Here is a 14,164-nt window from a genome sequence, read left to right as displayed (position 1 = left end):
ATGGTGGGGGGAGACAGGAGGAGATGATCGACCACCGTCTGACAGAGAGAGAGTGGGCAGAGGAGTGGAAACACCTTGACCATGTAAGAAAAGTAATAACATTTTTATATTTACACTTTTACACACTGCATACACACATCTCTACTACTAACCACCCTCTACTACTACTACTACTTCTACTACTACTACTTCTACTACTACTACTAGTAACTAATGTGTAGTACTGCACTTGTATAGTACTGTACACTGTGTACAGTATACTACAAAATATTGTCTAAAAAATCATAATATTAATAACGATATCAATAAAAATTGATTTTAAAATGTAATAGAAATTGATAAAAAGATAAAAATGTATATTTATGAATTTTTTTATTGAACGTATATAAAATTTCCACATATCACCGTCATGACCAACATTAAAGTACAGTAGCATAGTAGGCCCAATTATTCATTAAAAACACGACAGATGTTTTATCTAATATTGTTGGGCACACATTTTGAACAGTAACACTGTGTTTGATTATAGCAAAATAAAATACTTTACTTTAATTAAATTGGGAGGGGGGATTGGCGTACACAGCTTGAGGATCCCAGTTCTAAATCCATTCTTATAAATTATAAAAACAATTCAAAATTTTAATGAATAAAAATCGCAATCTGGATGTGAGTCGATTTTTTTTTTAGCAGTGTACTATTTTATTATTACTTTACTACTGTTGTGTAGTACTGCACATGTATAGTACTATACACTAGACTACTAACTATAACATAATTTATGAAAACAACAACTATCAATAATAATAAATAATGAGTTTTTGTGTGATCTACATATTTAGTCTTTACAAAATGTCATAAAATTTCCAAAAACAAAATAATAAAATGTATTTTACAATTTGGTTCTTGAAACTTCTAAATCGATTTAAAATTGTAATGAATTAAAATCTAAAAAAAAATTGTATTCCCCCTACTGTAAAGTGAGTTACATTTTGAAAAAATATATATACTTATCTCCTCTCTGAGCTGCAACCTTATCGTGGTAGAGGAGTTTGCGTGTCCCAATGATCCTAGGAGCTATGTTGTCCGGGGGCATAAAGCCCCCTGGTAGGGTCTCCCAAGGTAAACAGGTTCTAGGTGAGGGATCAGACAAAGAGCAGCTCGAAGACCTTTATGAAGAAGAAACATCATGGACCCAGATTTCCCTCGCCTGGACGCGGGTCACCGGGGCCCCCCCTCTGGAGCCAGGCCCGGAGGTGGGGCACGATGGCGAGCGCCTGGTGGCCGGGCCTGTTCCCATGGGGCCCGGCCGGGCACAGCCCGAAGAGGCAACGTGGGTCCCCCCTCCAATGGGCTCACCACCCATAGCAGGGGCCATAGAGGTCGGGTGCATTGTGAGCTGGGCGACAGCCGAAGGCAGGGCACTTGGCGGTCCGATCCTCGGCTACAGAAGCTAGCTCTTGGGACGTGGAACGTCACGTCACTGGGGGGGAAAGAGCCTGAGCTAGTGCGCGAAGTCGAGAAATTCCGGCTGGATATAGTCGGACTCACTTCGACGCACAGCAAGGGCTCTGGAACCACTTCTCTCGAGAGGGATTGGACCCTCTTCCACTCTGGCGTTGCCGGCAGTGAGAGGCGACGGGCTGGGGTGGCAATTCTTGTTTCCCCCCGGCTCAAAGCCTGTACGTTGGAGTTCAACCCGGTGGACGAAAGGGTAGCCTCCCTCCGCCTTCGGGTGGGGGGACGGGTCCTGACTGTTGTTTGTGCTTATGCACCAAACAGCAGTTCAGAGTACCCACCCTTTTTGGGAACGCTCGAGGGAGTACTGGAAAGTGCTCCCCCGGGTGATTCCCTTGTCCTACTGGGAGACTTCAACGCTCACGTTGGCAACGACAGTGAAACCTGGAGAGGCGTGATTGGGAAGAATGGCCGCCCGTATCTGAACCCGAGTGGTGTTTTGTTATTGGACTTTTGTGCTCGTCACAGTTTGTCCATAACAAACACCATGTTCAAACATAAGGGTGTCCATATGTGCACTTGGCACCAGGACACCCTAGGCCGCAGTTCCATGATCGACTTTGTAGTTGTGTCATCGGATTTGCGGCCTCATGTTATGGACACTCGGGTGAAGAGAGGGGCGGAGCTTTCTACCGATCACCACCTGGTGGTGAGTTGGCTGCGATGGTGGGGGAGGATGCCGGACAGACCTGGGAGGCCCAAACGCATTGTGAGGGTCTGCTGGGAACGTCTGGCAGAGTCTCCTGTCAGACAAAGTTTCAATTCCCACCTCCGGAAGAACTTTGAACATGTCACGAGGGAGGTGCTGGACATTGAGTCCGAGTGGACCATGTTCCGCACCTCTATTGTCGAGGCGGCAGATCGGAGCTGTGGCCGCAAGGTAGTTGGTGCCTGTCGGGGCGGCAATCCTAAAACCCCTTGGTGGACACCAGCGGTGAGGGATGCCGTCAAGCTGTAGAAGGAGTCCTATCGGGTCCTTTTGGCTCATAGGACTCCGGAGGCAGTGGACAGGTACCGACAGGCCAAGCGGTGTGCAGCTTCAGCGGTCGCGGAGGCAAAAACTCGGACATGGGAAGAGTTCGGGGAAGCCATGGAAAACGACTTCCGGACGGCTTCGAAGCGATTCTGGACCACCGTCCGCCGCCTCAGGAAGGGGAAGCAGTGCACTATCAACACCGTGTATGGTGCGGATGGTGTTCTGCTGACCTCGACTGCGGATGTTGTGGATAGGTGGAAGGAATACTTCGAAGACCTCCTCAATCCCACCAACACGTCTTCCTATGGGGAAGCAGTGCCTGGGGAATCTGTGGTGGTCTCTCCTATTTCTGGGGCTGAGGTCGCTGAGGTAGTTAAAAAGCTCCTCGGTGGCAAGGCCCCAGGGGTGGACGAGAACCGCCCGGAGTTCCTTAAGGCTCTGGATGCTGTGGGGCTGTCTTGGTTGACAAGACTTTGCAGCATCGCGTGGACATCGGGGGCGCTACCTCTGGATTGGCAGACCGGGGTGGTGGTTCCTCTCTTTAAGAAGGGGGACCGGAGGGTGTGTTCCAACTATCGTGGGATCACACTCCTCAGCCTTCCCGGTAAGGTTTATTCAGGTGTACTGGAGAGGAGGCTACGTCGGATAGTCGAACCTCGGATTCAGGAGGAACAGTGTGGTTTTCGTCCTGGTCGTGGAACTGTGGACCAGCTCTATACTCTCGGCAGGGTTCTTGAGGGTGCATGGGAGTTTGCCCAACCAGTCTACATGTGCTTTGTGGACTTGGAGAAGGCATTCGACCGTGTCCCTCGGGATGTCCTGTGGGGAGTGCTCAGAGAATATGGTGTATCGGACTGTCTTATTGTGGCGGTCCGTTCCCTGTACGATCAGTGCCAGAGGTTGGTCCGCATAAGTCGAACACATTTCCAGTGAGGGTTGGACTCCGCCAAGGCTGTCCTTTGTCACCGATTCTGTTCATAACTTTTATGGACAGAATTTCTAGGCGCAGTCAAGGCGTTGAGGGGTTCCGGTTTGGTAACCGCAGGATTAGGTCTCTGCTTTTTGCAGATGATGTGGTCCTGATGGCTTCATCTGACCGGGATCTTCAGCTCTCACTGGATCGTTTCGCAGCCGAGTGTGAAGCGACCGGAATGAGAATCAGCACCTCCAAGTCCGAGTCCATGGTTCTCGCCCGGAAAAGGGTGGAGTGCCATCTCCGGGTTGGGGAGGAGACCCTGTCCCAAGTGGAGGAGTTCAAGTACCTAGGAGTCTTGTTCACGAGTGAGGGAAGAGTGGATCGTGAGATCGACAGGCGGATCGGTGCGGCGTCTTCAGTAATGCGGACGTTGTACCGGTCCGTTGTGGTGAAGAAGGAGCTGAGCCGGAAGGTAAAGCTCTCAATTTACCGGTCGATCTACGTTCCCATCCTCACCTATGGTCATGAGCTTTGGGTCATGACCGAAAGGATAAGATCACGGGTACAAGCGGCCGAAATGAGTTTCCTCCGCCGTGTGACGGGGCTCTCCCTTAGAGATAGGGTGAGAAGCTCTGCCATCCGGGAGGAACTCAAAGTAAAGCCGCTGCTCCTTCACATCGAGAGGAGCCAGATGAGGTGGTTCGGGCATCTGGTCAGGATGCCACCCGAACGCCTCCCTAGGGAGGTGTTTAGGGCACGTCCAACCGGTAGGAGGCCACGGGGAAGACCCAGGACACGTTGGGAAGACTATGTCTCCCGGCTGGCCTGGGAACGCCTCGGGATCCCCCGGGAAGAGCTAGACGAAGTGGCTGGGGAGAGGGAAGTCTGGGTTTCCCTGCTTAGGCTGTTGCCCCCGCGACCCGACCTCGGATAAGCGGAAGATGATGGATGGATGGATGGATATATACTTATTTTTCTTATTAATAAAATTATATATATATATATATATATATATATATATATATATATATATATATAATTTTTTTCATTTAGTATCTTTTATCATTTAAAAAAAATATATAAAAATCAATTTAGAAGCAGAATAAATAAAAATTGTGATTTGGATGTGAATTTATTTTTAATTTTTTTAGCACTCTTAATCCTCTTCTATTTTATTTCATTACTTTACTACTAACTACTGTGTAGTACTGCACATGTATAGTACTGGACAGTATGCTACTAAGTACTGTGTAGGACTGCAACTATATAGTACTGGACAGTATGCTACTAAGTACTGTGTAGTACTGCACATGTATAGTACTGGACAGTTTTCTTTTAACTACTGTCTAGTACTGCACATTTATAGTACTGGACAGTATACTACTATCTATTGTGTAGTACTGCACATGTATAGTACTGGACAGTATGCTACTAAGTACTGTGTAGTACTGCACATGTATAGTACTGGACAGTTTTCTTTTAACTACTGTCTAGTACTGCACATTTATAGTACTGGACAGTATACTACTATCTATTGTGTAGTACTGCACATGTATAGTACTGGACAGTATGCTACTAAGTACTGTGTAGGACTGCACATGTATAGTACTGGACAGTATACTGCTAAGTACTGTGTAGTACTGCACATGTATAGTACTGGACAGTTTTCTTTTAACTACTGTCTAGTACTGCACATTTATAGTACTGGACAGTATACTACTAAGTACTGTGTAGGACTGCACATGTATAGTACTGGACAGTATACTACTAAGTACTGTGTAGTACTGCACATGTATAGTACTGGACAGTATACTGCTAAGTACTGTGTAGTACTGCACATGTATAGTACTGGACAGTATACTACTAAGTACTGTGTAGTACTGCACATGTATAGTACTGGACAGTATACTGCTAAGTACTTTGTAGGACTGCACATGTATAGTACTGGACAGTATGCTACTAAGTACTGTGTAGGACTGCACCTATATAGTACTGGACAGTATACTACTAACTACTGTGTAGTACTGCACATGTATAGTACTGGACAGTATGCCACTAAGTACTGTGTAGGACTGCACATGTATAGTCCTGGACAATATACTACCAAGTACTGTGTAGTACTGCACTTCTATAGTACTGGACAATATACTACCAAGTACTGTGTAGTACTGCACATGTATAGTACTGGACAGTATGCTCCTAAGTACTGTGTAGTATTGCACATATATAGTACTGGACAGTATACTACTAACTACTGCGTAGTACTGCACGTGTACAGTACTAGGCAGTATACTAATATGTACTGTGTAGTACTACACATGTATAGTACTGGACAGTATACCATCAAGTACTGTGTAGTACTGCACATGTATACTACTAAGTACTATGAAGTACTGCACATATATAGTACTGGAAAGTTTTCTTTTAACTACTGTGTAGTACTGCACATTTATAGTACTGGACAGTATACTACTATCTACTGTGTAGTACTGCACATGTGTAGTACTGGGCAGTATACTAATATGTACTGTATAGTACTACACATGTATAGTACTGGACAGTATACTACCAAGTACTGTGTAGTACTGCACATGTATAGTACTGGACAGTATACTACTAACTACTGTGTAGTACTCCACATGTATAGTACTGGACAGTATACTACTAACTACTGTGTAGTACTGCACGTGTATAGTACCGGGCAGTATACTAATATGTACTATGTAGTACTACACATGTATAGTACTGGACAGTATACCATCAAGTACTGTGTAGTACTGCACATGTATAGTACTGGACAGTATACTAATATGTACTGTGTAGTACTACACATGTATAGTACTGGACAGTATACTACCAAGTACTGTGTAGTACTGCACATGTATAGTACTGGACAATATACTACCAAGTACTGTGTAGTACTGCACATGTATAGTACTGGAAAATATACTACCAAGTACTGTGTAGTACTACACACGTATAGTACTGGACAGTATGCTACTAAGTACTGTGTAGTACTGCACATGTATAGTACTGGACAATATACTACCAAGTACTGTGTAGTACTGCACATGTATAGTACTGGACAATATACTACCAAGTACTGTGTAGTACTGCACATGTATAGTACTGGACAGTATGCTACTAAGTACTGTGTAGTACTGCACATATATAGTACTGGACAGTATACTACTAAGTACTGTGTAGTACTGCACATGTATAGTACTGGACAATATACTACCAAGTATAGTGTAGTACTACACACGTATAGTATTGGACAGTATGCTACTAAGTACTGTGTAGTACTGCACATGTATAGTACTGGAAAATATACTACCCAGTACTGTGTAGTACTGCACATGTATAGTACTGGACAATATACTACCAAGTACTGTGTAGTACTACACACGTATAGTACTGGACAGTATGCTACTAAGTACTGTGTAGTACTGCACATGTATAGTACTGGACAATATACTACCAAGTACTGTGTAGTACTGCACATGTATAGTACTGGACAGTATATTACTAACTACTTTGTAGTACTGCACGTGTATAGTACTGGGCAGTATACTAATATGTACTGTGTAGTACTACACATGTATAGTACTGGACAGTATACTACCAAGTACTGTGTAGTACTGCACATGTATAGTACTGGACAATATACTACCAAGTACTGTGTAGTACTGCACATGTATAGTACTGGAAAATATACTACCAAGTACTGTGTAGTACTACACACGTATAGTACTGGACAGTATGCTACTAAGTACTGTGTAGTACTGCACATGTATAGTACTGGACAATATACTACCAAGTACTGTGTAGTACTGCACATGTATAGTACTGGACAGTATGCTACTAAGTACTGTGTAGTACTGCACATATATAGTACTGGACAGTATACTACTAAGTACTGTGTAGTACTGCACATGTATAGTACTGGACAATATACTACCAAGTATAGTGTAGTACTACACACGTATAGTACTGGACAGTATGCTACTAAGTACTGTGTAGTACTGCACATGTATAGTACTGGAAAATATACTACCAAGTACTGTGTAGTACTGCACATGTATAGTACTGGACAATATACTACCAAGTACTGTGTAGTACTGCACATGTATAGTACTGGACAGTATATTACTAACTACTTTGTAGTACTGCACGTGTATAGTACTGGGCAGTATACTAATATGTACTGTGTAGTACTACACATGTATAGTACTGGACAGTATACTACCAAGTACTGTGTAGTACTGCACATGTATAGTACTGGACAATATACTACCAAGTACTGTGTAGTACTGCACATGTATAGTACTGGAAAATATACTACCAAGTACTGTGTAGTACTACACACGTATAGTACTGGACAGTATGCTACTAAGTACTGTGTAGTACTGCACATGTATAGTACTGGACAATATACTACCAAGTACTGTGTAGTACTGCACATGTATAGTACTGGACAGTATGCTACTAAGTACTGTGTAGTACTGCACATATATAGTACTGGACAGTATACTACTAAGTACTGTGTAGTACTGCACATGTATAGTACTGGACAATATACTACCAAGTATAGTGTAGTACTACACACGTATAGTACTGGACAGTATGCTACTAAGTACTGTGTAGTACTGCACATGTATAGTACTGGAAAATATACTACCAAGTACTGTGTAGTACTGCACATGTATAGTATTGGAAAATATACTACCAAGTACTGTGTAGGACTGCACATGTATAGTACTGGACAGTATGCTACTAAGTACTGTGTAGGACTGCACCTATATAGTACTGGACAGTATACTACTAACTACTGTGTAGTACTGCACATGTATAGTACTGGATAGTATGCCACTAAGTACTGTGTAGGACTGCACATGTATAGTCCTGGATAATATACTACCAAGTACTGTGTAGTACTGCACTTCTATAGTACTGGACAATATACTACCAAGTACTGTGTAGTACTGCACATGTATAGTACTGGACAGTATGCTCCTAAGTACTGTGTAGTATTGCACATATATAGTACTGGACAGTATACTACTAACTACTGCGTAGTACTGCACGTGTATAGTACTAGGCAGTATACTAATATGTACTGTGTAGTACTACACATGTATAGTACTGGACAGTATACCATCAAGTACTGTGTAGTACTGCACATGTATACTACTAAGTACTATGAAGTACTGCACATGTATAGTACTGGAAAGTTTTCTTTTAACTACTGTGTAGTACTGCACATTTATAGTACTGGACAGTATACTACTATCTACTGTGTAGTACTGCACATGTGTAGTACTGGGCAGTATACTAATATGTACTGTATAGTACTTACTACACATGTATAGTACTGGACAGTATACTACCAAGTACTGTGTAGTACTGCACATGTATAGTACTGGACAGTATACTACTAACTACTGTGTGTGTAGTACTCCACATGTATAGTACTGGACAGTATACTACTAACTACTGTGTAGTACTGCACGTGTATAGTACCGGGCAGTATACTAATATGTACTATGTAGTACTACACATGTATAGTACTGGACAGTATACCATCAAGTACTGTGTAGTACTGCACATGTATAGTACTGGACAGTATACTAATATGTACTGTGTAGTACTACACATGTATAGTACTGGACAGTATACCATCAAGTACTGTGTAGTACTGCACATGTATACTACTAAGTACTGTGTAGTACTGCACATGTATAGTACTGGCCAGTATACTACTAACTTATACTATCCTGTACTATACATGTGCAGTACTACACAGTAGTTACTAGTACCTACTACTGCGTAGTACCTGGTAGACCCGCTAGCGTGTTTACTGGCTTCTGTAATCCCCAATACACAGTAGTTAGTAGTACTAACTACTGTGTAGTACTGCACATGTATAGTACTGGACAGTATACTACTAAGTACTACTAACTACTGTGTAGTACTGCACATGTATAGTTCTGGCCAGTATACTACTCAGTTAGTAGTATACTGTCCAGTACTATACCTATGCAGTACTACACAGTAGTTAGTACTACTAACTACTGTGTAGTACTGCATATATATATAGTTCTGGACAGTATACTACTAACTATTGTGTAGTACTGCACATGTATAGTACTGGACAGTATACTACCAAGTACTGTGTAGTACTGCACATGTATAGCATTAAGTACAGTGTAGTACTGCACATATATAGTGTGTGATATGGTCAACAGGAAGAGGAAGTGTTGGCCATATAAGGATTGTATCATAAGTGTTGTGTATGAGTATGTGTCAACTCAGCAGCTGGTGTGCCTTGATCGCCCCCTAGTTGCTGAACTGCATCATGGACATGGTGGAGAAGACGCGGCGCTCGCTGACCGTGTTGCGCCGCTGCCAGGAGGCCGACCGCGAGGAGCTCAACCACTGGATACGGCGCTACAGCGACGCCGAGGAGCTGAAGAAGGGCGGCGGCGGCGGAGGGCAGTCCAGGCAGCAGAGCCCGGCAGGGCAGGACAACACACTGTCAGGTTTGTTTACATCTCACACTCTTTGTTTACATCCCACACTAATTATGTCTGCTGAGACCTACACAAACTATTACATGTGACCATTTTGTGTGTGGAGCTTAGATGTTAGCACAAATGTTAGCAACATTAGCATAGCTATGTGAGCTACATGCTAACATTACATTTGAACGTAATGCTAGGTTAGCAACATGAGCATAGCTATGTTAGCTACATGCTAACATTACATTTGAACATCATGCTGGGTAAGCAACGTTAGCGCAGCAATGTGAGCTACATGGAAACATTACATTTTAACATAATGCTAGGTTAACAACAATAACATCGCTATGTGAGCTACATGCTATCATTACATTTTAGCATCATGCTAGGTTAGTGACACTAGCATAGCAATATGAGCTACATGCTAACATTACATTTGAACGTAATGCTAGTTTAGCAGAGGTTAGTGAGTTAAATGCGAACATTACCTTTTAACATCATTCTAGCTTAGCAACTCTAGCTTAGCGATATGAGCTACATGCTAATATTAGATTTTAAGATCATGCGCAGTTAGCAACACTAGTATAACTTTGTGAGCTAAATTCTAACATTAAATTTTAACATCATGCTAGGTTGGCAATACTAGCACAGCTATGTGATTTGCATGCTAACATTACATTTTAACATCATGCTAGGTTGGCAACACTAGCACAGCTTTGTGAGTTGCATGCTAACGTTATATTTTAGCATCATGCTCGATTAGCGATACTAGCATAGCAATGTGAGCTTCATGCTCACATTGCATTTTAACATCATGTTAGGTTAGCACAGCTTTTTAAGTTGAATGCTAAAATTAAAGTTTAACATCATGCTAGGTTGGCAACACTAGCTTAGTTAAATGAGCTACACGCAAATATTACATTTTAACATCATGCTCAGTTAGCAACACTAGCACAGTTATGTGAGCTGCCTGCTAACATTACATTTTAACATCATGCTAAGTTAGCTACACGAGCGTAGCTATGTGAGCTACATGCTAAAATTATATTTTAACATCATGCTGGGTTAGCAACACTAACATCGCTATGTGAGCCACATGCTAACATTACATTTTCACATCATGCTGGGTTAGCAACACGACCATAGCTATGTGCGCCACATGCTAACATTACATTTTAACATCATGCTAACTTAGCAACACGAGCATTTATGTGAGCTACATGCTAACATTACATTTTAACATCATGCTAACTTAGCAACACGAGCATTTGTGTGAGCTACATGCTAACATTGCATTTCAACATCGTGCTAGGTTAGCATATTAGCTGAAGAAAACCTACACAATCAAACAGGCAGCTCCCACGTCTGGAGCTGACTGACAGATAGCTCCTTTTAAGATGTGTAGTGAAGCCTGTTGAAGACATTTTCCCCCTTCATGACGACATAAAAAGCCGCTCCTGGAAAAGTGTGTTTTGAGCCCCTTTTTTCTTTTTTCAAAGGACATCTATGTTATTCCGGCTATCCACACAACTGCCCGTTTCATTTCCCATCATGCATCATGTCGTGGAAGACGATAACAACCTGTTTTTTTGCTGTTTTTTTTTTGTCCACCCTCTACAGAAATTCACAGGGAGCTCCTGCAGCGACCTGTGTCTGGTTATGTCCCTGAAGAAATCTGGAAGAAAGCCGGTGAGCAACCCACACACACACACACACAAACACACACACACGATTCCTGCGGATATGATATCAGTATCGGTATCAGTATCGTCGAATATTCAAGGTCCCAATATCAGTATTGCACCTCAAGTGAAAAAAGTTGTATCGAGACACTTCTTGTAAACATGCGAGGCTACTCGTAACTAGCAGCTACGCAACAGCTAAGCGAACAATAGCACACAAGCTAGACATTGGTACTAATGATAGAAAAATATAAAACAGCACATTTATCAATATAAACAAGTATAGTTGCATATTACTTACACATACAAAAGTCTCTAAGGCAGCATTAGAAAGGATCCGGTAACAAACGTGTCCGCATCATGGAACTTACTGTGTCATGAATAGGGATACCAATTTGATAAAGGTACCAAATTTTCATTCTTCTATGTGTGTTAATAAATATTAACTGTTAATGACATTTTTTTTGCAATAATTAAAAACGAGCTGATTATGACAACTACTGTCCTGTCCAGTTGTTATATCTTGTTTCCATCCATCCATTGTTCTACCGCTTGTCCCTTTCGGGGTGGCGGGTGGTGCTGGAGCCTGTCTCAGCTGCATTCGGGCTTGTTTTTTATAGGCGCCAGCGCCCCCCGCGACCCCAAATGGAAATAAGCGGTAGAAAATCGATGGATGGATGGATCTCATTTTTCAGGTATGACATCAGGTTGCAATTACAGTAGCAAGTCCAAGAGGTTAGATGGCAGTAGTGTATAGTTTATGGTGTGTCTTTTTTTTTTCTTTTTTTTCTTTGTTGCGCCCAACAAAGTGTTCATACTGTAAGTATTGTCATTGTTACACGCCAGCTCTTTGATCATCACGTGCATCTCGGTCGTACTTGTAGTTTTCACTAACACATGAGGAGGCGTTGAAATCGCTATGTAAAATCGCTACTGCTAATCGGTAGCGCCTCAGTAGCAAAGCCAACATATGTTAGCATCAACCTAGCGCAAAAAAAAAGTGGAGCCTTATCCTAGTCAGTTTCTTTGTTGGCATTGGAAATGTCCACAAATTACCTGGGAGTAGTTTTGGCGTAGTGCGCTCTCAGTGCTGATGGAGTAATTGCCAAGTGACGTCACCGTTGGATTTTACGCGAATCGGTGACATCGCTCATTTCCTGGAGAGGCAAAGCTCGTGCTAGCCCGCAGGCTAGCTTAAAAATGCTAACACAATCTCACCCTGTTTCTTATCCACGCACACATCCGTATTATTCACTCCGGTTTTATTGATGTCTCGATCGACCAGGTGCGGTCGGCTGCACACGTGCCAAGTTAACTTTCGGTTTCGATCCCGGCCAGGGCGTGGCATCCCCACCTAAACAATGGCACCGTTTCTTATCCACGCACACAAACATGTATTATTCTCTTCAGTTCTATTGATGTTTCGATCGACCAGGTGCGGTTGGCTGCATTCGTGCCAAGTTAACTTTCGGTTTCGATCCCATGGCACCGTTGGGGGGGTCATTCTTTTCTTCCATTCGCTGGGAGTCTCTCTCTCTCTCCTGGCTTCTTCGGCGCACATAAAGAGAAGATGGCGGCCGTGCCTGAACGGCGCCGGATTAATATGCATTTAAATCGAATCCTGCGCCGTCTCCCATGTGATCACAATCCCACACGTCAGGCTAAGTGGGACAAGTGTGAGGCGACTATTTATCGCTTGGTAGTCATATGCTATTGTTTAGTTTGCAGTGCGTCTGCCTTACACTGTTTACAGTTGCTGATCAATATTCAAGTGTGTGTGTGTGTGTGTTCTGGTAATTCTGACTTAATGGGGACATCGCTCTGTGTACACAGTCACCTTTAGGGGACTTCTGACAGAGTGGGGACCAAAAAACACGTCCCCTAAAGGGAAACTTTTTTAAATGATGGTCCGATCCATTCTGAAGTGATTTGTAAGCTTTGGCCCATAAAACATGTTTACTGGTTAGTTTGAGTGTGAGACTTTTAGTTGTTTTTTTTTAATGGTCCTCACTAGTCACGTACAAATTTGTGTGAATTATGCTAAATTATTTAAATTTGGTCCCCATGAAGCATATTAAATCTTTTTCCCCAGGGTCCCCAGTAAGAATGATCAGCACATTACTTCATCAATCCAGAGATTTAAAGACGTGTATGAGCTAACTTAAAAAAATAAATAAAAATTATGCCTCCACAACCTGTAGAAAGGGTGGTCCCCACAAGTCCTGGTGTGTGTGTGTGTGTTCAGGCAATTCCGACTTAATGGGGACATCGCTCTGTTTACACAGTCACCTTTAGGGGACTTCTGAAGATATGGGGACCAACAAACAGGTCTCCTAAAGGGAAACTTTTTTAAATGATCGATCCATTCTGAAGATGCTTAAGTGATTTTTAAGCTTTGACTATAAATCATGTTAGCTGGTTAGTTTGAGTGTGAGACTTTTAAACTTTTTTTTAAAAATGGTCCTCAGTAGTCACGTACAAGTTTGTGTGAATTATGCAAAATTATTTAAATTTGGTCCCCATGAAGCATATTAACTATTTTTCCCCAGGGTCC

The 14,164-nt window shown here is 42.6% G+C and overlaps 1 protein-coding gene across 3 annotated transcripts in view; it reads left to right on the top strand.

The window, feature by feature from the left end:
• Window positions 1–14,164, top strand: part of runx1t1 (RUNX1 partner transcriptional co-repressor 1) — a 102,139-nt gene that overhangs the window by 73,801 nt on the left and 14,174 nt on the right. For 2 of the 3 annotated variants that reach the window (XM_061897181.1, XM_061897183.1), the window contains exons 7-9: window positions 1–92; window positions 9,751–9,949; window positions 11,549–11,617. The exon at window positions 1–92 is cut by the window's left edge and continues 6 nt beyond it. In XM_061897181.1, coding sequence (XP_061753165.1) covers window positions 1–92; window positions 9,751–9,949; window positions 11,549–11,617 — 360 coding nt within the window. The remainder of the gene's footprint in view (window positions 93–9,750; window positions 9,950–11,548; window positions 11,618–14,164) is intronic. The other variant, XM_061897182.1, reaches the window with a different exon arrangement.

Source organism: Nerophis ophidion, linkage group LG04, assembly GCF_033978795.1.
Source record: "Nerophis ophidion isolate RoL-2023_Sa linkage group LG04, RoL_Noph_v1.0, whole genome shotgun sequence".
Lineage (NCBI taxonomy): Eukaryota > Metazoa > Chordata > Actinopteri > Syngnathiformes > Syngnathidae > Nerophis > Nerophis ophidion.
This window is presented reverse-complemented; position numbering and strand designations above follow the sequence as displayed.